This window comes from Polyodon spathula, chromosome 47, assembly GCF_017654505.1.
Source record: "Polyodon spathula isolate WHYD16114869_AA chromosome 47, ASM1765450v1, whole genome shotgun sequence".
NCBI lineage: Eukaryota > Metazoa > Chordata > Actinopteri > Acipenseriformes > Polyodontidae > Polyodon > Polyodon spathula.
In genome coordinates this window covers 1665606-1690605 of record NC_054580.1, presented here as the reverse complement: position 1 = coordinate 1690605, position 25000 = coordinate 1665606, and the positions used below count along the sequence as shown (strand labels likewise).

The 25000-nt window shown below is 45.1% G+C and overlaps 1 protein-coding gene across 1 annotated transcript in view; it reads left to right on the top strand.

Annotated features, from left to right (window-relative positions):
• The window catches only part of LOC121306384 (sodium/potassium/calcium exchanger 3-like), a 40194-nt gene extending 15670 nt beyond the window's left edge, over positions 1-24524 (top strand). The window contains exons 3-9 of the mRNA XM_041238143.1: positions 17056-17132; positions 17993-18067; positions 19502-19586; positions 20442-20545; positions 22552-22626; positions 23817-23842; positions 24461-24524. Coding sequence (XP_041094077.1) covers positions 17056-17132; positions 17993-18067; positions 19502-19586; positions 20442-20545; positions 22552-22626; positions 23817-23842; positions 24461-24518 — 500 coding nt within the window. The 3' untranslated portion in view covers positions 24519-24524. The remainder of the gene's footprint in view (positions 1-17055; positions 17133-17992; positions 18068-19501; positions 19587-20441; positions 20546-22551; positions 22627-23816; positions 23843-24460) is intronic.
• The last annotated feature ends 476 nt before the right edge of the window (positions 24525-25000 follow it).

Here is a 25000-nt window from a genome sequence, read left to right as displayed (position 1 = left end):
AAGCCCTACTTGTGACACGTATTACTTTATAAAAGGATCTTCCTCAACCCTTTAAACCCTGGTGCATGTTTCTCATCGGAAGCCGTGTTGCTGTTGAATTATTGGGATTCTTCATGAGCTGTCCAGAGTCTGGGTTTAATGAGCTTTGAGGAACTGGGTGACCACGGACAGCCTCCCTTCGTCCAGAACTTCTTTTCTTGTGTTTCACTAGCGGTTTCCTCTAATGAGATCTCACAGGGGTGTCTTGATTGACGCTCCCTCTTGTTTTAGGAGCTCATTTCCATGTTTAAGGGCTCGCACGTTCCCTTAAAAGGGTAAATGGAACAGCGGCCCTGCCTTTGAGGCTGCCGTTGCCAGGCAACGGAATGCTGGAGCCTCCACTGAGAGAGGGCTTTTCACAAACATGAAACAGCAGGCCCGACGCTGCTTTATTGAGAAAGAGAAACCATTCGAAATAACACCCTGCTTGTTATTTTTAGTGCCAGCAAGTTGTTTTTGTTGTTGTGGCACTGCTGTTATAGAGATGGAACGGAATTTGAATTTCCACAGGGTTTATTTGTGAATCCCTAATGTCTCAGGTGACTGACTGCCTTTTTAAACTCTGCAGAGCTAGCAAAACAGTCCCAGTGGATCTGATCTGCATCCCCATCACTGTGTAGATCTCACACTCTCCAGTATGAAAGAGGTGTGCATCATGGGAAACGTGGATCTGATATGCACCCCCATCACTGTGTAGATCTCACACTCTCCAGTATGAAAGAGGTGTGCATCATGGGAAACGTGGATCTGATCTGCATCCCCATCACTGTGTAGATCTCACACTCTCCAGTATGAAAGAGGTGTGCATCATGGGAAACGTGGATCTGATATGCATCCCCATCACTGTGTAGATCTCACACTCTCCAGTATGAAAGAGGTGTGCATCATGGGAAACGTGGATCTGATCTGCACCCCCATCACTGTGTAGATCTCACACTCTCCAGTATGAAAGAGGAGTGCATCATGGGAAACGTGGATCTGATATGCATCCCCATCACTGTGTAGATCTCACACTCTCCAGTATGAAAGAGGTGTGCATCATGGGAAACGTGGATCTGATCTGCATCCCCATCACTGTGTAGATCTCACACTCTCCAGTATGAAAGAGGTGTGCATCATGGGAAACGTGGATCTGATATGCACCCCCATGCACACTCCCCATCACTGTGTAGATCTCACACTCTCCAGTATGAAAGAGGTGTGCATCATGGGAAACGTGGATCTGATCTGCATCCCCATCACTGTGTAGATCTCACACTCTCCAGTATGAAATGGGAAACGTGGGTTTGATTTTGAATTTTTCGTTGCGTTTGTGAACAGTAGACTGGCGAGCGTCTCTTAAGCTCTTTTCCGCTCTGCTCTCCCTGTTGAAGGAGCTCTGCTGACAGCTGCTTCTGTATATATTTCGGCAAAAAAAAAAAAAGTTTATAATGCCATTTGTTTTCTTTAAAAGAACTCCCAGAGATTCTAGAAGCTTTGGCTCTCCTCCGAGCACCAATCACTGCCCTTCCTGTGACTGGCGTGTTTTCAACGTTAGTTCCTTCATGCCAGCTCTCGAAGCTGAAGTGTAGCATTGAAGGAGCGAGCGATAAATATTCTACAGCTTCAAAGAAACGACCCTTACTAATGGAATGAACCTTTACCACAATGTGTGCGTCTTTCATAATAGAAAGTGTTAGACCTAATAAATGATATTAGGTAAGATTTAGTGGAATTATTTTGCTATAGTATAGACCTATCAGTTGGATAAGAAGATGCTTGGATCTATATGTAATAAACACCAGCTTTCAGGAGCTGGTCTTCAGTTATAAGTGTGACAAATAGACAGACGGATGTACAGACAGACACCTCCATATACCAAGTTTCATCACCATTGCATAAGCGTTCTTCCAGATATGTGTATCACTAGAGCCTGTATAAAAGGGAAGCTAGTTAGTATGAATGCACTGCCCTGTCACTCTCCTGGGCTCAAATTCAATTGTTTTCAACGACACGGTAGGCATTAATAATTCACAGCACAAAACAAACATCTCAGTTTGAACTGAGACTGAACTGCTCCCTCCCTCCCTCACCCCCTAAGAGAAAGAGTGCTCCCTCCAGTCCAGGGCAGGCTTGAGGCATGGAGACAGAACTGCTCCCTCCAGTCCAGGGCAGGCTTGAGGCATGGAGACTGAACTGCTCCCTCCCTCACCCCCCTAAGAGAAAGAGTGCTCCCTCCAGTCCAGGGCAGGCTTGAGGCATGGAGACTGAACTGCTCCCTCCCTCACCCCCCTAAGAGAAAGAGTGCTCCCTCCAGTCCAGGGCAGGCTTGAGGCATGGAGACTGAACTGCTCCCTCCCTCCCTCACCCCCCCTAAGAGAAAGGGTGCTCCCTCCAGTCCAGGGCAGGCTTGAGGCACAGAGACTGAACTGCTCCCTCCCTCCCTAGCAGAGAATATTAGTATTGTAATGTGGATGATGTTAAAGCTGGCGACTATATCAATAAATGAATATGGTTCAGGGAAACCTCTCATTAAGGCCGTCCAATATGTAGCTAATAAAGGAGGTGACGTTGAATTTGTTGACACATTTCTACTGTAGCAGTGACCACTGTGAAGTTCTAAAACCCCAACATGTGAGTGAAAAGAAGTGTGTTTTTGTAAGTGGGGGGGCAGGTCTTTGAACAGTTCGTTCTCTTGTTAATTTGTCTAAATTGTTCCGATGCGCTACACTGTATTTACTCAAGGAGTCATTATCCAGGTTAGGTATCATTGAAATAAATACAAAATAAATGCTGTCTCTGCAATGTCAGGAATATTGAAACAAAGCCCTGCAAGTACAGCACTGTAACTGGATCCTTTAAAAGGTACAGTTACACACACACACACACACACACACACACACACACACACACACAAACACACACACACACACACACACACACACACACACACACACACACACACACACACAAACAGAATAGACACACACACACACACACACACACACACACAAACAGAATAGGTACACAAAAACACACACACACACACACACACACACACACAAACAGAATAGACACACACAACACACACACACACACACACACACACACACAAACACACACACACACACACACACACACACACACACACACACACAAACACAACACACACACACACACACACACACACACACACACACACACACACACACACACACACACACACACACACACACACACACACACACACACACACACACACACACACACACACACACACACACACACACACACACACACACACACACACACACACACACACACACACACACACACACACACACACACACACACACACACACACACACACACACACAAACACAAGAGACACACACACACACACACACACACACACACACACACACACACACACACACACACACACACACACACACACACACACACACACACACACACACACACACACACACACACACACACACACACACACACACACACAACACACACACACACACACACACACACACACACACACAAACAGAAGAGACACACACACACACACACACACACACACACACACACACACAAGACAGACACACACACACACAGAGACAGAGACACAAACACACACACACACAAACACCCACACACACACACACACATACACACACACACACACACACACACAAGAGACACACACACACACACAGACACAGACACACACACACACACACACACCACACCAGACAGACACACACAGAGACAGACACACACACACACACACACACACACACACACACACACACACACACACAAACAGAAGAGACACACACACACACACACACACACACACCACACACACACACACACACACACACACACACACACACACACAACACACACACACACACACACACACACACACAAACAGAAGACACACACACACACACACACAGACACACACACACACACACACACACACACACACACACACACACACACACACACACACACACACACACACACACACACACACACACACACACACACACACACACACACACAGACGTAGACAAACACACATAGACACAGACACACGCACACACACGCGTGCACACACACACACACACACACATTCTCGGAGATGTTTTCTCTCTCTCCTCACAGTGCACTGCAAGGTCACTGTAGCTGAGAGAAGAGCCAGGAGGGAAGCACACTGAGATCAAGATGCAGCTCGTCGCCACGGTGATGGAAATGCATTCAGACAATACACAGTGAGGCTAGCCTACCTACCAGAGGGGGGAGAAGGGAAAGGAGGAAAAGAGAGGGATAGGGGATGAAAAAGGTGAATGATAAGAGAGAAGGGAAAGAGAGAAGAGGCAGAGAGAAGAAAGTGGGAGACAAGGAGAGTGAGTTGATGAGGGAGAGAGAAAGGGGGAGAGGGTGTTGGAAGGTGGTTAAGGGTTATGAAAGGGGAGAGGGTGTAGGAAGGTGGTTAAGGGTTAGGAAAGAGGAGAGGGTGTAGGAAGGTGGTTAAGGGTTATGAAAGGGGAGAGGATGACACACAGAAACATGACATTTAACATCGTATCTGTTGAAGACAGGTAACAGCAGATTCAGTCAGACAGAGAGCTGACGCGCAGACATTTCTGTTTAAAGGGCATACAAGGACATGCACTGAACACTGCTTTAGAGAAAATGCCAAACACTCAGCCTTTTACTTTTAATTGCACCACCACAAGGTCCCTCTCAAACAGGGGCGTATCATAGGCGCTGTGTGACCGAACTGCAGCAGCATATAGTGCAGGCGGTCGTGCGTCCGCATGTCACGTCACATATCTGAAAAACCGCTTATCCAAGCGCGAGGAAACATGCTATTACCGTTATTTGCCATCAGATCGTGGGGTGTCTGCTGTCCATACATTTATCCATGCGTGTGTCATATTTCTGCATAGATCTGCTTTCTTTTATATACAGTGTGTGCTACATATGGCACATGCTTCCAATTTTATGTCCAAGTCCAGTATGTGAGCAAAACCAGGAGAGACTCCCATTCAAAGGTTCGCTCTTTATAGACGACTTTATATAGAATACCAAAAAAAGAAAAAATGTCATGCAAAGGTCACTTCTTGGTGATTGACATGTGACAATCTCAAGGGAACCCAGTGTATCTTTCTTTATCCCTCTTTCGTCTCTGAGTTCCATTTTTTTGTATTTATTTTCATCCCCCTGGGCGTTTATAGATTTTTTTTTCCATTCCTGTCTGTCTCTCACACCCCTGCCGCCCCCCCCTCCCCGCCTGTCAACAGCCAGAGCCAACCAATAGCCTCAGGGGTCTCCATGGCAACCACTGTTGAAGAGCAAGGCCTAGTGGACCTGTTAAAGCCTTCATCAGGCCCATTTGTAAACAATGAATGTGCAGAAACAATAGCACATATTAAAATGGTTGACAGATATTAAAATTTCCATCTACGGTGCCATCCAAAACAGGGAAGGAAAATGTCAAATTATTATTTTTAAATCTATTTAATATAGTTTCAAAATAAACACTGAATCAAAATAGTCTGTATGCCACTTCTGATTAATTCATTGATCTTTGGTCTAGACGCCATTTCATGACCTACAGCACAGGAAGCGATTGGAGACTAGGAAGTAGTAGTTTATTATTACATTTTATGTATATAATAAAAGAAGGTAGTTGCATTTTTTTAAAAAGGACTACGCATAATAAAAACCCTGCATGTCACTCGAACGTGCTTTTCATATCATCCTGCTGGAAAACAGCATCAGAGGAGGGAGAGAGTGGGTTCGACAGCCAGGGCTTCAAAGAATATTTCCAGCTGCAGATTTCCGATGTTCATTAAAGTTTCTACAACATGCATGCATGAATTATGCACTGAAGCCTAAAATCAAAGCACTGTACCGGTCTGTTCATTGCCTGTTTGTTTGTACATGAAAGAGGGAGACAAGATGTTGAGATGGTAGTCTGTGTGCTAAACAGTATTCATGAGGGTTAGAACAGCTACGAATATACCAGTCGAATATCCGAGGTAAAAGCAGTCAAAAATAATCAATTAAAAAAATATCTCGCATTCGAACACGTCTGGTGCTCTGTTTGTGAACGTACTGTTTCGTAACACTGTGCTGTTTGAGCACTACATACTAAAACTGCTTTGAATGGTTTAAAACTATTTATTGATGTTCTAAAATTTATAGGTCAATGGATTGCAACTGCGCTCCTTTTCATCCGAAACCACGCGCTCCACCGTGGCTTCACAATCACGTGACGTGCGATTAGTCTTATGACAGTTACTCAACCGGCCCTCTTATGATGGAAATGTTTATCAGATAGAATCTGAATTTAAGCACGGGCAAGGGGAGTGATTGATGTATAATAATGTGGGATCAGGGTGTGGAACATCTAAGTACTCAGTAAGATAGTAGGAGAGGCAGTGATAATGTCGCTAGCTCTAATAAAGGGTAAGACAATAGATTTCTAAAGCATTGGATAGCACGTCTTCAAAGAGGACCAGTGACAGTGTTGCTAGTGCCAATAGGAGGGAAGAAATCTAAAGCCAGGGTTCGAGCTTCTTCAATGTTAAAGCCCCGATGAGCGCTCTGTTGAGGTGAGCTGGTGTTCAATGTTAGTCTTGATGAGCGCTGTGTTGAGGTGAGCTGGTGTTCAATGTTAAAGCCCTGATGAGCGCTCTGTTGAGGTGAGCTGGTGTTCAATGTTAAAGCCCTGATGAGCGCTCTGTTGAGGTGAGCTGGTGTTCAATGTTAGTCTTGATGAGCGCTCTGTTGAGGTGAGCTGGTGTTCAATGTTAAAGCCCTGATGAGCGCTCTGTTGAGGTGAGCTGGTGTTCAATGTTAGTCTTGATGAGCGCTCTGTTGAGGTGAGCTGGTGTTCAATGTTAGTCTTGATGAGCGCTCTGTTGAGGTGAGCTGGTGTTCAATGTTAAAGCCCTGATGAGCGCTCTGTTGAGGTGAGCTGGTGTTCAATGTTAGTCTTGATGAGCGCTCTGTTGAGGTGAGCTGGTGTTCAATGTTAAAGTCTTGATGAGCGCTCTGTTGAGGTGAGCTGGTGTTCAATGTTAAAGCCCTGATGAGCGCTCTGTTGAGGTGAGCTGGTGTTCAATGTTAAAGCCCTGATGAGCGCTCTGTTGAGGTGAGCTGGTGTTCAATGTTAGTCTTGATGAGCGCTCTGTTGAGGTGAGCTGGTGTTCAATGTTAAAGCCCTGATGAGCGCTCTGTTGAGGTGAGCTGGTGTTCAATGTTAGTCTTGATGAGCGCTGTGTTGAGGTGAGCTGGTGTTCAATGTTAAAGCCCTGATGAGCGCTCTGTTGAGGTGAGCTGGTGTTCAATGTTAGTCTTGATGAGCGCTCTGTTGAGGTGAGCTGGTGTTCAATGTTAAAGCCCTGATGAGCGCTCTGTTGAGGTGAGCTGGTGTTCAATGTTAAAGCCCTGATGAGCGCTCTGTTGAGGTGAGCTGGTGTTCAATGTTAAAGCCCTGATGAGCGCTGTGTTGAGGTGAGCTGGTGTTCAATGTTAGTCTTGATGAGCGCTGTGTTGAGGTGAGCTGGTGTTCAATGTTAGTCTTGATGAGCGCTGTGTTGAGGTGAGCTGGTGTTCAATGTTAAAGCCCTGATGAGCGCTCTGTTGAGGTGAGCTGGTGTTCAATGTTAAAGCCCTGATGAGCGCTCTGTTGAGGTGAGCTGGTGTTCAATGTTAAAGCCCTGATGAGCGCTCTGTTGAGGTGAGCTGGTGTTCAATGTTAAAGCCCTGATGAGCGCTCTGTTGAGGTGAGCTGGTGTTCAATGTTAAAGCCCTGATGAGCGCTCTGTTGAGGTGAGCTGGTGTTCAATGTTAAAGCCCTGATGAGCGCTCTGTTGAGGTGAGCTGGTGTTCAATGTTAAAGCCCTGATGAGCGCTCTGTTGAGGTGAGCTGGTGTTCAATGTTAGTCTTGATGAGCGCTCTGTTGAGGTGAGCTGGTGTTCAATGTTAAAGCCCTGATGAGCGCTCTGTTGAGGTGAGCTGGTGTTCAATGTTAAAGCCCTGATGAGCGCTCTGTTGAGGTGAGCTGGTGTTCAATGTTAAAGCCCTGATGAACGCTCTGTTGAGGTGAGCTGGTGTTCAATGTTAAAGCCCTGATGAGCGCTCTGTTGAGGTGAGCTGGTGTTCAATGTTAAAGCCCTGATGAGCGCTCTGTTGAGGTGAGCTGGTGTTCAATGTTAGCCCTGATGAGCGCTCTGTTGAGGTGAGCTGGTGTTCAATGTTAAAGCCCTGATGAGCGCTCTGTTGAGGTGAGCTGGTGTTCAATGTTAAAGCCCTGATGAGCGCTCTGTTGAGGTGAGCTGGTGTTCAATGTTAAAGCCCTGATGAGCGCTCTGTTGAGGTGAGCTGGTGTTCAATGTTAAAGCCCTGATGAGCGCTCTGTTGAGGTGAGCTGGTGTTCAATGTTAAAGCCCTGATGAGCGCTCTGTTGAGGTGAGCTGGTGTTGAGGGAGCTGAGTCGGCGTGTTTCGGATCCCCGTTCCTGAGCCTGCATGGCTCGTGTGTCACTCCTTGACTCCGTGCCTCTCATCCTCTGCCAAAGGAGGTAATTACAAGAGGGAGGGCTGGGTTCTAGGAACTGGGTAATTAATTCCCACAGATGCTGATGGAGAGAGTTATCGACAGCAGGGAGGGACATGCTGTCCGGAATCATTACAATAACCCTTTCCAGAGTTTTAACAGCCTGTGCTGAGATACAAAGAGAGGATAGGAAATGAACACACTTGTAGTTCCACCAAGGAGTTTCAGGGCTTGAAACTCACACAAGCCTTGCTGCACCCAGACCTGGCTTTCAATTAAGTGTATTATAGCTGCATCAACAAAGCCTGTTTGTAACCTTACAGATTCACAGTAGAGACGTATTCACAGTGGGATCAGTTCATTCAGATTTACAAGCAGCCTGATTGCTCAAACCTGGCATCTGTCATTTCAATACTATACCTGAACAAGGGGAGCTCTGAACCCCAGGACTGGGTGCAGCAGCAGCAGCAGCAGGGCTAGTGTGAGTTTCTAACCCTGCTCAAACTCCTGGCTCCTGATCATTGCAATATTAATAATAATAATACTAGACTTCATTGAGGGGAGCTCTGAACCCCAGGACTGGGTGCAGCAGCAGCAGGGCTAGTGTGAGTTTCTAACCCTGCTCAAACTCCTGGCTCCTGATCATTGCAATATTAATAATAATAATACTAGACTTCATTGAGGGGAGCTCTGAACCCCAGGACTGGGTGCAGCAGCAGCAGGGCTAGTGTGAGTTTCTAACCCTGCTCAAACCCCTGGCTCCTGATCATTGCAATATTAATAATAATAATACTAGACTTCATTGAGGGGAGCTCTGAACCCCAGGACTGGGTGCAGCAGCAGCAGCAGGGGCTAGTGTGAGTTTCTAACCCTGCTCAAACTCCTGGCTCCTGATCATTGCAATATTAATAATAATAATACTAGACTTCATTGAGGGGAGCTCTGAACCCCAGGACTGGGTGCAGCAGCAGCAGGGCTAGTGTGAGTTTCTAACCTGAGTAAACATATTTGACAAGAGCTCTCATGAGTGAAATAAGCACTCTGAGCATTCATGGTACAATCTATTTATAGAACAAGAGCAGTGTCTGGAAAAGAAAGCATGTTTAACAGTAAATTAAAGAGCAGAGTTCAGAGAATGACTTCCCTCAGATCAAGCTCTGCATCTGCTCAGCTGTATCATTTTGAACAGTGTGAGATGCCCTTACTCAGCGATAGAAATCTCGCATTGCAGCACTGCACCCTAGTGGATTGAAGAAATACACCATGAAGGAAATACCACACAGAACAAATGTCATATTTTGCACATCCACCGGGGGGCAGTGTGTTGCAGGGGGGAGCAGGTTAATGGTTACACTCTGATGTACCAGCTGTAGAAGTAAGACTTGTTTGACAGCCCTTTCAGATGCTTTAAACTTTTGAATCTAAATACAGTCATCTCTCATTCTTTCATTCCAATTCAAGAAGACACGTTGATCACAGCCCAATCAGAGCTGATCACAGTCCCAGAGGACCCCGCTCTGAGCTTCAATCTGGGTTATGTACATTTATCAATGGAAATTGCAGCCTGTGTTTTTCCAATAATTTCACAGCGTGAATCCTAAACAGCCCTGTCTCTTTATCCGGAGAGTTCTTTAGGTTGTCGTGACACGTTTGCCCTGCGCAGAGCTAAGCCAGCTAGCAAATGACAGTCTTGGCAGGATTTGAGCCACTTTGAGCTATTCTGAGCTTCAAGCCACACCAGGGTGCTAATTGCATTGCACACAGCTGTGCGTCTCTGGAGAGACTCACTGGTCTAACACAGCGTTCACACACACACAGTCTAATCAGCTTCCAAATTACAGCACAAAGGACTGTAATGGGGGTGAATTTGTATGCAGCCATGCTGACTGTGATCTGCTCAGAACTGAGAAATAGAAATGAAGTAGCTGCAGGGTCAGGCCTGGTCAACACTGGACTGGGATCTCCTCACTTCTCCAGATCTGGCTTCTCAGGTCCCATGTTCATGAGCACTGAATTCTGGACCTGCCACTAATTGTGCAATAGCATTGTGTTAAAATGAGTGCAGCTGACAAATGAAATCTTCCATTTGTTAATATAGGTCTGAAAGGTGCAGTTTTGAATGAAACACATTCTTTTTTAATGTTATAAACATGATATCTGGCACTACACTTCCTTGTGCTGTAATTTGTGCCAGCCAGACAAAACTCCACACAGGGTGAACGTCGACAACAAACTGAATATTTTGGCACTTTTATTATTTTTTTTTGTAAGGCTTATTTAGTTCTTAAAAATGTGTTTTACAAAGTCGTGTTTTTTTCAGGAGTTACTCTCTTTGTGGGAACATTTTCTCAAATTTTGTCTGCACATTAATAGTTATACCTGGCGACACACACACACACCTACAACTACACACACTTACACGCACACACACGCACACACACACACACACACACACACGCGCGCACGCACCACAATGAGGCTGGCACTAGCCTTGAAAAGAAATCCCTTTTTAAAAACACTTGAGTTCATAACTCAATATCAGAGCATGAGAAGCGCTCCGAATCATTGAATGGATAATCATCTCCTCTTTAATGCAGAGGATTGTAATGCTCGTCTGGTGCAGTGGTATTGAATCCATGTTTCACAATGCAGAATGACTAGCAGGAGGGCTTTTATCAGCCAGTGTTTCTCACTCAGACTCAGTCTTGCTCACTCAATATCTTGGTCTCCCTGAATCGATAACTGTCTTTAAACTGATGCATAAGGTTTTAATGAACAATTCCTCCCACAGGTGCAGTGGTACCCAGAATAGTATCACAATGCACAATGACTGTGTGGGACACCATCATTTTGACTGCAAGGGTATATATTTTAATGACACCAATGACAGATAGATTTGTGATTATAATTTAGAATGTCCAACTCCCCACAACAGCCCAGGAGCTGCAGGTCAGCAGGCTTCTTCCGATCCCCAAGCCAGCTGCCTCTATACACCCAGGAGCACCACAGCGGGTGTGAGCTACCGCCCCCTGGAGGACAAGCCCTGCAGGTGTCTGATTGAGCTCACCCCTGCGCTCTCCTGCCTGTGTGACTCCCCCTGCACACCACGCGGCCATGCCTTTACCAGGGGAGAGTCTATGTGACCCCTGCGCTTCCCTGACTGTGTGACTCCCCCTGCACACCACACGGCCGTGCCTTTACCAGAGGAGACTCTCTGTGACCCCTGCGCTCCCCTGACTGTATGACTCCACCTGCACACCACATAGCCGTGCCTTTACCAGAGGAGACTCTCTGTTACCCCTGCGCTCCCCTGACTGTATGACTCCACCTGCACACCACATAGCCGTGCCTTCACCAGAGGAGACTCTCTGTGACCCCTGCGCTCCCCTGACTGTATGACTCCACCTGCACACCACGCGGCAGTGCCTTTACCAGGGGAGACCCTCGGGGACCCCTGCGCTCCCCTGACTGTATGACTCCCCCTGCACACCACACTGCCGTGCCTTTACCAGAGGAGACTCTCTGTGACCCCTGCGCTCCCCTGACTGTATGACTCCCCTTGCACACCACGCGGCCGGGCCTTCACAGAGACAGAGAGAGTGGGTGGGGCTGGTAGAGTAGAAAGGTCACATTGTCACATGATTTGAGTGGAATGCGCAAGGCTGTTCAGTCCTGGCAGTTAGGATTCTGCAGACAAGCTCAAAGCAGCTCAAAGGCAGGTACAGGCAGGTTTAAAGAAGGATAATCCCAATTCAATGCATAGTATCTGAAACAGTTGTTCTTTTGTAGATTGCTGAATGCCTTGATTTCTAGAAGTCACTTTAATAATCAAGTAATTGTATACTTTTGAAAATCCTGCAGAATATAACATAGGTAAGGAAAGCTGGACGGTCTTTTTTGATCGATAGCATGTTTTAAAATGACAAGAGCTTTTCAATAACCTGTTTCTTTCAAAGCAGCGCGCAGGTGCATGCATTAAAGACTGCCAGCTACAGCTGCTTTCATGTGATTTCCATTTGCTTCAGTTGTGCTCAGCTCAGGAGAACACATTGATTCTCCTCCTTCAGAAACCAGCAATGAGGAATCGCTCGACCGGGTTAGGACTGCAAACAGAAACCCAGGCTGACTTTAATTGAGGAAGCTGAGCGAAACACCTGATGCCTCGACAGTGTGTGTGTGTGTGTCAACGTGTGTCAACGTGTGTCAGTGTGTTTGTGTGTGTGTGTGTGTGTGTGTGTGTCAATGTGTGTCAGTGTGTGTGTGTGTGTGTGTGTGTGTGTGTGTGTGTGTGTGTGTGTGTGTGTGTTTCTAGATTATTTAAAGCTTCAAAGGATGATGTTAATAGTTTAAAGTTTAAACACTTAGGGCAAAGTGGTTAGCAGTGTGCAGGTGCAGGTGATCAATAAACAGACAGAAAATTAATGGTTGTATTTTTTAATCCAAATGCATAATGGCGAACAACAGTAAATAACAGCAAAGTCACAGGGCAGCAAACAGCGGCGTGTATTACTTATCTGTAATCAGTGGGTTGGCCCTGAAATAATAACAGTCCCATTTCAGTTCACCCACACATAACACAAATACAATCACCCGTCCACAGTGCGTGCTCTAGTGCTCGTGGTGAAAATACAGTACTTCAGTGCAAACACAGTGCAGTGTTGAGCAGGTTTGTGCTGGCCTTTCGCGACAGCTCCTGAATCGTGTTTAGCTGTCTACATAATCACAAACAGTATTATTTCGACCGCTCCTCCAATCCACGGCTGCCACATCATTTCCCTTCCGGGTCAATGAGTTAATGCACCGAAGCGCCGCCCCTTTTCTAAATGACCAACTTCCTTTTAACCCTGGCAATGAAATGTCAGGCCAAGCAGTCCAGGGCACTCTGTTCCCGTTACTTAGCGCCCTCACAGGTCGGGAGGGAGAATTACCACCAAGAATCTTTCTGTCACAGGGCCTCATGCACTAAACAGCGTTAAATGACCAGAATTGCCACATGGCAGGGGAATCCAGCAGTAGCTCTATTCACTAAGCTAATTATATGCAGTGGATAAATTGGGAAGAAATCACTGGAGGAACCCTAGGTGGATGTTTATTGCCGAGTGAAGTGAAAATGTTTGGGGTCAAGACCAGTGGCACTGGAATGATTTTTAAAGTGGGGGTGCTGAAAGCCATTGAACAAAACTGTAACCCCTGTATATGATGAGAGCCATGCAAAGCCAGGGGGTGCTGCAACCCAGCACCCCTAGTTCCAGCGCCCTTGGTCAAGACACCCCAATTTAAGGTTTGCGAAGTGCTTATAAGAGAAGAGTCAGAGTTACTTCTTTATAACGTCCTTTTGCTACAAAACAATGAAAAGTTTAAAGGCAGCGTAGTAGCTCTGTCAATTAAGAAACGTTTAACATAATCATTGTGTTTGAAATTTCTATTTTAATATAGGAAAATTATAGAAAAAAACAGCTTAGTTTTCTTTACACAAATACAGCTGATCAAAATGCTTAACATTTCTCACTTGTTAAACACCATTTTCAGACTGGAATCTCGTTTGAAGAAAGATTTAAAACATACAAATTAGTAATTAAAACAAATGTAACAAGGTGCCAGGCAGTGTGTGCTATTGAACTGTACACTTGCCAGTCAGTTCAAATGGTCCTGTCTGCCACGTTAAAGGAGAGACCAGATACCCCTGGTGTGAAGCTCCTCCCTCTCTTGCAAGCTTTGTGCTCAGCGGTGCTTGTTCCCTGTAACTACCAAGCTCTGACATAACTCAATAGCTGAAAATGAATTAATGGTGGATCATTATAATTCAGGAAGAGAAGACAACTCACTCGTGGGATACTAAGAGAGTTCCTAATTGGTGTGAGAATGTTATTCATTGAGCTGAAGCCTCTCTCACACTCAGCTCTGGAAACTGCTACAGTCTCTAGTGTTTTGATGAGCCCTGCCATGTCTCCTGAGTCTTTCCTCTACTGTCCTTGTATTCTCTTAATCCACCAACAATCTGTGTTTCAGGCAGATGAAATCTCCTGCATAGTGAGATCACTTCAGAATGTCAAGGTCATCTGGCCAGTATTGAGGGTATAGAGACTTGCAAGCTGCACACAGCTCCGTCAAGTCACGTTGATGAAACATGAGATGATGACGTTGCCATTAGTCTGCTCTTCAGTGAGATTGCCAACTTTAGAACAAAGAAATGGTGTTGATTTCCACATCTCCTTTCCTTCCTTTGTGAAGAGCAACACCCTGGAATTCCAAATTCTTTACTGCTTCTTGTGAATTCTGCTTCTCTTCCACTGCTTCAAAAACGCTGACCTTGCGACACACCAATGCATGAGCCTCAGGGAGCATCATCCTGGAGTCTCAGGGACAGTTCGGCCAACTCACTTCAGGCATCTCTCATCAACCCTACGTCTTTACACATGCCCTGGCAGTCAGGCGCTCAAGAAGACCTGTGTATTTGCTATTTTCTTTGCTGCCTCTGCTTTGGTCTGCATTGAAGTGAGGCAGGATAAAGATGCCCAACAGGTCTGAGAGTACGCTCACTGGAAGCAACGCAGCGGATGCCAAAAAGTCAAGAAGATGATTGTCTCTTGCCTAGAAATGCAATTCACATTGTTTTTTTGGGTGAAGCGTGGTACAGAGCATACAGCTTGTCCACTAAGCTTTGAAAATGATTTATTCCAAATATCTCTTTTATAGTGTCGCCCACAGCAAGCTCCACTCTATAATTACAGCAGTGCTGCCTCGCAAGATCAGGGTACAGTTCTGCTCCTCTTAGTTGTGTTGCCACTCCAGAGACACGGCTTGGCATCGTGGATGCCAGGCCGCTAAAGATATCCAGTTCTTTTTAAGAACTCATCAGGAAAATAGTGACTCAAATTTAAAATCAATCCCTGTTTATACCGGCTTTTTAAAATTCCATTCCTGCTTACAGATAAACTGACAGCATTGACAAACTACCTAAACCCTGTCTATTTATGTTCATTTATTTGGGCGTGTAGCAATGCTATCCCTGGCTAGATCCTCCGAACAAGACTCAAAACCAACCAATCAAGCAGTGAATCCTGTTCCTGTCGCTGCGGCCCCAGCCAATCTGCTCCCTGTCAGCTCAAATGAAGCTCTAACAAGGAGCACTTTTCAGACTCCATCGCAAACTGACTGTTCAGTAATTGTTACATTCATTTCTCAGCCATGTCCAGATTCGAAACATGGGTTTAAAAATCCTAACAAGGTAATACAAAGTAAAAATCAATTTACTAATTCAAAACTAAATGTTTTTCTCATCCTTTTTTTTTTTTTTTTATTTACATTTTTTTTTCAGAACGCCTTTACTCGCCGGAAAGGTACCTGATAAATCGTTACAAGCTCAAGGTAAATCTAGATTTGAAGGTGTTTTAAAAGAAAACAATGATAAAATAGTTTCCTAATAGCCACAGTGCCCCCTCGGTGACGGCTCCACCGTGTGGTAGATGGCCGCAACTACAGCTACACCTCCCAAGCGGTAGGCGAGGGCGCTACCACACGGCAGAGCCCGCATCCAGAGGGCTCTATCGATATTAGAAAACGGTTTATTTCTTTATTTTCTCTTTAAAAAAAAAAAACTTTAAAACCTATATTTACCTTGAGCTTCTGCTATTTCACCGGGTAATCTTCCGCTGAGGAAAATAATCCCTAACATAATTAGAGCAGAGAAGCGACACACGAAACAGGGTTGGTAGTTTGACTGGCTGGTTTTGAGGAAGGGTGTTGTTTGGACCCAGCTGTTTGTGGACCAATCGTTTGCTGTCCAGTAGCTGCGAACTGAGCCTTCATTACGGTGTCCTGTCCCTTGTCTCTAGACCTGCGTCAGAAAATATGTTTAAGTCCTATTTTCCCTGTTTTTCCTTTCCCTGGCTATATTAGTATTTGCTGTTACATTTGTTTACATTGTATTCTTGTATTTTATTTATTTGTTTTGTCTTTGTCACTGTTTATTGTGCAGCCACTCGTCCTGTTTTGTTCAACACGTTTTTGTTTTTTTTTTCCTTGCATCAGAATCGCAGTGATTCAAAATGGGTTATTTTTGTTCAAGTTCTGATGCCACCTTTTGAATGTAAACAGCAATCTCTCTCTCCCACTCTCACCTGAAGAAGAGACCCGTGATGTTTTGGAAAGCTTGTGGTTAACTGTGGTTTGGTTAGTCCAATAAAAGGACTCTGATCTCCTTCTCTTTGTCTATTCATTATATTTAAACGCCTCAACGCGGTGCTTTCTCCACACGCCAGGTTGCCTGCCACTGGTTCATGAATACAGCAGGTGTACGAAGCGCGCAGTAAAGGCGCTAACTGCGTGCAAAACACGTTACCGCTGGCCCTTCACCGTTTCCCAGGCGCTAAAGGTAAGCTGAGCATCACTGGGTCTGCATTGCAATTGAAGATCTCCCTCTCCCTCTCCCTTGCTTGCAGCTCTGAATGAGTTTCCGCGGGACATCTTCTCCGCGGAGGAGCGCAGGAGAGGAGCTGTGCTGCTGCATGTACTCTGTGTAAGTGCCGCGTTGATGCAAACAGATGCAAAAACATCATCTACTTATAGAACTGCCCCCTCTAGTGGCCAATACCAAGAGCAGCGGGTTCTTTTTTTAACGGTGTAAAAGTTTAACGGTGATCTGTCGCTTACAAAGTTTTGCATTTTAAAGTTTATTCTTACAAATGTTAGCATATAAATCACATCCGTATCATAGATACCCATAGTAAAAGCATAGCAAATTGTAAAACTGTAAATCAAAGCATGGTAAAGCATAGGGAAGCATTATAAAGCACAGATAGGTCTGGTAAAGCATAGGGAAGCATTGTAAAGCACAGAGAGGTCTGGTAAAGCATAGGGAAGCATTGTAAAGCACAGAGAGGTCTGGTAAAGCATAGGGAAGCATTGTAAAGCACAGAGAGGTCTGGTAAAGCATAGGGAAGCATTGTAAAGCACAGAGAGGTATGGTAAAGCATAGGAAAGCATTGTAAAGCACAGAGAGGGTAAAGCATAGGGAAGCATTGTAAAGCACAGAGAGGTCTGGTAAAGCATAGGGAAGCATTGTAAAGCACAGAGAGGTCTGGTAAAGCATAGGGAAGCATTGTAAAGCACAGAGAGGTCTGGTAAAGCATAGGGAAGCATTGTAAAGCACAGAGAGGTCTGGTAAAGCATAGGGAAGCATTGTAAAGCACAGAGAGGTCTGGTAAAGCATAGGGAAGCATTGGAAAGCACAGAGGTCTGGTAAAGCATAGGGAAGCATTGTAAAGCACAGAGAGGTATGGCAAAGCACATTACAAGTCCTCTCTGTAAGTGTGGCGTGTGTGTGCTGTGTCGTTGCTGCTGGCCTCAGCCTCACTCTGCTCTCACTCTTTCACCCAGGCTGTGTACATGTTCTACGCTCTCGCTATCGTCTGCGATGACTTCTTTGTGCCGTCGCTGGAGAAGATTTCAGAGGTAACTCAATGTCTTCATGATTGTAGCTGACAAAATAAATGACCTGTTTTCACTCCCATTAGCTACACTAGTCTCGGATGTGCAGTTTTGAAAGAAACACACATTTTCGCAAACATGTCCAAGGCTGAAGAAAGTTCTCAGTTTCTATGCCGCCTTCTCTGGATTTCTGTTACACTGTCTGTGTCATCATTTCACCTCAGCAGTGTCTTCTGGGTCATGTTGCTGGCTGAAAGCATGTCAGTCAACCTCAGCAGTGTCTTCTGGGTCATGTTGCTGGCTGAAAGCATGTCAGTCAGCAGGGGAAGCAGCTGATTGGTTATTGACAGGAAAGAAGCCAGGGAAGGGGCGGGGACAATTTCACCCTCCAGGTAACCCAGGAAGTGCTAGACTAACTGAGGACATGGCTGTAAACAGAGATCATGTTTCGCAATGAAAATGCATGTTGGCTAAAACATGAGTTTCTTTCAACACTGCACGTTTGAGACCTATGACTGGAAGTGCTCGGCAGGTAAGACTAACGGTGCTGTTTTGATAGCTGCCACTTTAAAGGATTGCTGTTCAGCGATTTCACCATATTTTATACGCCAGCACCTCTCGCTAATCCAGTTCAATTTTTTTCGTTTAAATTGTTTCTTCCTCCAGAAGTTTAAAGAGATACCAAGTGAGGTTGTGGAAACATACTTGCACTGCACTTTGAACTGAAGCCCACTGGTGCATCCTTCCCAATGAACCCTGTGCAACGCTCATGTGCTTCCCCGCTGGAGTCCCCTAGGAGTCTTTTCAGAAGCATTTTGTGCTGGAATAGTTAAAACATGTAGAAAAGCTGCATTTCTAAAGTGAGGTTGTTTTAGAAGTGACCACAAGGGGTGTGCGACTGTAGTTCTGCTCCCCTCTGCGACTGCCTGGCAACTGAATCATTGCTATCCAGCTGTGGTGAAGAGTTTTGCCTCACCCTGTAGAATGTACTAATGTCACTTCTTAAACCTGCTGAATAATGTTACATATTGAATGACACACCGCTTTGCAGTTCTAAAATTCTCGGTGATGCAAAACTTTTGGCCATGGCTGTACATGCTATAGAGGAGACCGAAATTACAGCTACACCCCTAGTGGTCATTTTTAAAACTACATAAAATCGGAAACCAAGATCTTTTTAAACGTGTTTGACTGGAATAGTCAGTGCACCTGGTTAATAATGATCAGAAGCAACAGAGGATGACAGAGGACCCCCACAACAGGACACATTGAACACAAGGACCTGTGATGCAGACTGCCAGCATGCCCTGCAAAGGGAATCTCAGGCAAAGGGAGGCGGAGTTGAGTGGCTGTGACTCCTCTCTCCTGGGAATGGTGTGTGCGGGGCAGTGTGCTGCGAGTGCATTGTGGTGACTGGTCCGTTCCAGCCCTGCTCAGCCCTTCTCTCCCTCGTTGCAGAATCTCCATCTCAGTGAGGATGTGGCGGGGGCCACCTTCATGGCAGCGGGCAGCTCGGCCCCAGAGCTGTTCACTTCACTCATTGGTCAGTATCTGAAACAGGCTCAAGGTCCATTATTGTCTTTCTGTAGCAGTGCTAGAGACCTCTTTACATCTTTGTCTGTGTTGCTATGTTTGAACGCCAGTACGATATAATAAAGCCTTGCTTCCACTCGTTTAAGGGGGTAGAAGTCAGTTTCAATGTTGCTTGTGCTAATATGAGGTTGTAATATTGATTTTAACCCTTAGCAGTCCATTTATTCAGCGCTTGTAAGGCGCGTCGGGTCCAATTTATTTTCACACGCGCTGTTTATTTCACACTGTTTAAAATACATATTTTTTCAGAGTAAAACAGGTTTAAAAGGCCCTGCATGGCAAAAGGACACTCAGCACTGCATCTCCAGCCAAGCCCCACCCCTTGTTCGCTGTATTTTTCACATGCCTCTTCATAGTCGTGCATACTGATAAATCCTCTCCTGATCACTCGTTTTATCACCTCAATAATGCGACCCAAGTCATTATTTTATTCCTACAACATCTCAAAAAGCTCTGCAAATGTCTGTGATATTCTTTGAGCGCTGGATGCAGAAGCAGCTGTCTCCTTTGTTTGTGTCCGTGTTATCTCTGTGGTGCATGGCTCTGTCTGCATTGCACAGATACGGCCCTCTTTTTTTTTCGCCCATTGAAAGGTTTTCTTGGCTTTTTTCCAGAAAAAAAAAAACGACTAGAGACCTGTGCTTTACGTCTTTTTGATGATGTCGGACCTTGTCAGACTGGAAAGGGAAAATTGTAATGTCGGACCCGGTCCCACATAGGAACGCAAAGGGTTCAAATTGATAGGCAGGCAGTGACAGTGTTGCCAGTGGTAATGAGGGCAGGTGCTCCTCCCTCACCTCTCCAGGTGTGTTCATCACTAAGGGAGACCTGGGAGTCGGGACGATTGTCGGATCAGCTGTCTTCAATATCCTGGTGATCATCGGGGTGTGTGGCATGTTCGCTGGACAGGTGACAAGCAGCTTCTTTACCTTCTCATGGGTTTGTCTGAAAAGAGATCTGCCTCTATGAAATACTCAACAGCAATGGATATAGAGACATTTCAGCCTTTCTCAATGTCAGTGTTGAGTTTTGATTTACAAGCTAATTCAAAACCAGCCCTTTCCTCTTTCTGGGACCATTGAGAGATCCTTCGCACTCCTTCACACTGAGAGATGCTCTGTCAGTCGAGGGGGTAGATATAAGAATGCGAGTCAAAAAGCAGCATTGAAGACATTGAGAAAGACTTCTAGTCGAAACATTCGACATTCAGTTTAAAGTTTATTTTACTATTTCTGCTAAAGACATTGAGAAAGACTTCTAGTCGAAATGTTTATCATTTCATTTTGTAAGTTTATTTTAGTACTGAAGACATTGAGAAAGAATTCTATCACACTGTGCTCTCTCTCACTGTGCTCTATCAGACTGTGCTCTCTCTGTTCTATCAGTGTGCTCTCTCACTGTGTTCTCTCACTGTGTTCTATCACTGTGCTCTATCAGACTGTGCTCTCTCACTGTGTTCTATCACACTGTGCTCTCTCTCTATCACACTGTGCTCTCTCTGTTCTATCACACTGTGCTCTCTCTCTCACTGTGTTCTATCACACTGTGCTCTCTCTCACTGTGTTCTATCACACTGTGCTCTCTCTCACTGTGCTCTATCAGACTGTGCTCTCTCACTCTATCACACTGTGCTGTGCTCTCACTGTGTGTTCTATCACACTGTGCTCTCTCTCTCACTGTGTTCTATCACACTGTGCTCTCTCTGTGTGTGTTCTATCACACTGTGCTCTCTCTCTCACTGTGTTCTATCACACTGTGCTCTCTCTGTGTGTGTTCTATCACACTGTGTTCTATCACACTGTGCTCTCTCTGTGTGTGCTCTCTATCATCACACTGTGCTCTCTCTCACTGTGTTCTATCACACTGTGCTCTCTCTCACTGTGTTCTATCACACTGTGCTCTCTCTCACTGTGTTCTATCACACTGTGCTCTCTCTCACTGTGTTCTATCACACTGTGCTCTCTCTCACTGTGTTCTATCACACTGTGCTCTCTCTCACTGTGTTCTATCACACTGTGCTCTCTCTCACTGTGTTCTATCACACTGTGCTCTCTCTCATGTGTTCTATCACACTGTGCTCTCTCTCACTGTGTTCTATCACACTGTGCTCTCTCTCACTGTGTTCTATCACACTGTGCTCTCTCTGTGTGTGTTCTATCACACTGTGCTCTCTCTCACTGTGTTCTATCACACTGTGCTCTCTCTCACTGTGTTCTATCACACTGTGCTCTCTCTCACTGTGTTCTATCACACTGTGCTCTCTGTGTGTGTTCTATCACACTGTGCTCTCTCTCACTGTGTTCTATCACACTGTGCTCTCTCTGACACTTGTGTGTTCTATCACACTGTGCTCTCTCTCACTGTGTTCTATCACACTGTGCTCTCTCTCACTGTGTTCTATCACACTGTGCTCTCTCTCACTGTGTTCTATCACACTGTGCTCTCTCTCACTGTGTTCTATCACACTGTGCTCTCTCTCACTGTGTTCTATCACACTGTGCTCTCTCTCACTGTGTTCTATCACACTGTGCTCTCTCTCACTGTGTTCTATCACACTGTGCTCTCTCTCACTGTGTTCTATCACACTGTGCTCTCTCTCACTGTGTTCTATCACACTGTGCTCTCTCTCACTGTGTTCTATCACACTGTGCTCTCTCTCTCACTGTGTTCTATCACACTGTGCTCTCTCTGTGTGTGTTCTATCACACTGTGCTCTCTCTCACTGTGTTCTATCACACTGTGCTCTCTCTCACTGTGTTCTATCACACTGTGCTCTCTCTCACTGTGTTCTATCACACTGTGCTCTCTCTGTGTGTGTTCTATCACACTGTGCTCTCTCTTACTGTGTTCTATCACAGTGTGCCGTGCTTTACGATGCAGAAGCTTCTTAAGGATGTGTTTGTCTTGTTTTGCAGACGATCTCCCTGACCTGGTGGTCTTTATTCAGGGACTCTGTCTTCTACACTTTCTCAGTCGTGGCTCTGATTCTGGTACGGAGCTCGCTTCAGTCCTTTTTATTTTTAGGATCTCTGTATGAACTGTTGCTTAATCCTGAATAATGCAGTATCAGGCGTATTGTGACAGGATGATCCAATGTGTGACAAAGGGGTTTAATAAATACTGTACACAACTGACAAAATCAGAAGCAAACAACAGAGTCGTTTTTATTCAAGGTCTCTCTGGCTTCTTTGGGGTCAGTTTTGGAAACATTAATGTGGAATTATCTTTTTTTCAGGAAAGTAGGAGCTAATTAAAGGTTGGGTCACATTTTATGTTAAGGGAAACTTTGTTTATTATCAGTTAAATTGCAGCTAACAAAATAATTAAATTTTTTCACTCTGCAGCACACAGATTTAATATGTGCAGTGTGGAATGAAACACGTGTTACAGCAGAGCTGTATTTTAATTTAAAACATGATAACACCTATTGCTTTAGGTTAAAGGATGCTCTCAGTTTCTATGCCTTATCATCAGGTTATTTGTTTGAACTTTGTTACTGGATGAAAGCATGTCAGTCAACAGGGGAAGCAGCTGATTGGTTACTGACAGGAAAGAAGCCAGTGAAGGGGTGGGGACAATTTCACCCTCCAGGTGAACCAGGAAGTGCAAGACAGTCTAAAAGCATGGCTTGCAAACAGAGATCTCTCTAACCTAGTGTACTACCAGATATCATGTTTTAAAATGAAAATACAGGTCTGTGAAAAACTTGTTTCTTTTAAAACTGCACATTTGAGACCTATAAAACATGTAGGTCCGTGCAAGTGTACAGAGCTGTTTGTCAGCTACAGTTACCAGCTGTTTCTAAATAGGGTAACCGTTAACAATATATTATATTTAACCATTAAAAAAATCATGTTTCTTGATAAGTTATTAAGCTAGTTATTAACCGATGCTGTATGACAGTGGGTTTGTCCGCCCCTAGAGGGGCTATCTGTGCTACAGCATGCTGACTCAGTACAGAATAGACACATCTAGCAACAACCCCGCTTCAGAAAACATTAAACACCAGCACAGCTCAGCCCCACTGAACAGCAGGGCCTGTCTATCAGTAGAAAGAATTGCATCAGATCTTGATGCAGGACCAGCGCTTTGATTTGATACCCACCTGTGCCTGTTTGTAAAATATTTGAGACAGTCTCAGCACTGCAGTCCCAGTCTGATCTCTCGGTCTCTCTTGCAGGTCATCTATGATGAGAAGGTTGCCTGGTAAGTTCAGACTGAAGAATCCGCAGTGAAGAAACCGTTAACAAGCCGTCAGGGTTGGGGAAGCTACTTTGAAAAAGTAATCCGTTACAGTTACTTGAACACAATTGTAACTACTTTCAGTAACTTATTGAACATAATGCAACCAGCTACAGTTCCAGATAGTTACTTCTCAGGCACAGTTTACAGAGATGTTGTTTTCGGTTTGGTCCGGCTGCAGCTGGAAATATTCTTTGAAGCCCCTGCTATCGAACCCACTCCCTCCCTCCTCTGGTGCTGTTTTCCAGCAGGATGATATGAAAAGCACGCTCGTGTAACATGCAGGGTTTGACTGCTGAAACACTTTCTGATTTTATGCATTAGCCCTTTTCAAGTCTGGAAAGGGAACCAGCACTGTTCCATGTTACTGAGGCACTACATGCAATGCTCTGCCCCACTCTTTATAATACCCTGATAATAAGGGAAGCTGTCATTGAAGCCAATGGAAATCACATGTAGACTGAACCTGTGTCTGATGGGGAAACAGCTCCCCCTATAGGAAGACAGTCTACAGTGCCACTAACAGATCATGTTAGTGATTTGATGGCTTGATTTCAACTAAAATGTTTTGTGTCTTTAAAGGTGGGAATCTCTTATCCTGGTTTCAATGTATGGAGTCTACATCATCGTCATGAAGTAAGAACTCAGACTTTGTTCTTATTGTATTTACTAAATAGTGTGCTATAGCAGGTGAGGGAGGGAGCAGTTCAGTCTCCGTGCCTCAAGCCTGCCCTGGACTGGAGGGAGCTTCCTTTCTCTTAGGGGGGTGAGGGAGGTAGCAGTTCAGTCTCCATGCCTCAAGCCTGCCTTTAGCTGTGTTGATTTTGCACCAAGCTTGTGTCACACACCCAAAGCCCTCCTGTTTGCGGTTGTATTTAGATTTGTTCCTGTATTGTCCGCGTGCCTGGGACGGTGTGATTGTGATTATTCTTATGTTCCTGTATTGTCCGCGTGCCTGGGACGGTGTGATTGTGATTATTCTTATGTTCCTGTATTGTCCGCGTGCCTGGTACGGTGTGATTGTGATTATTCTTATGTTCCTGTATTGTCCGCGTGCCTGGTACGGTGTGATTGTGATTATTCTTATGTTCCTGTATTGTCCGCGTGCCTGGGACGGTGTGA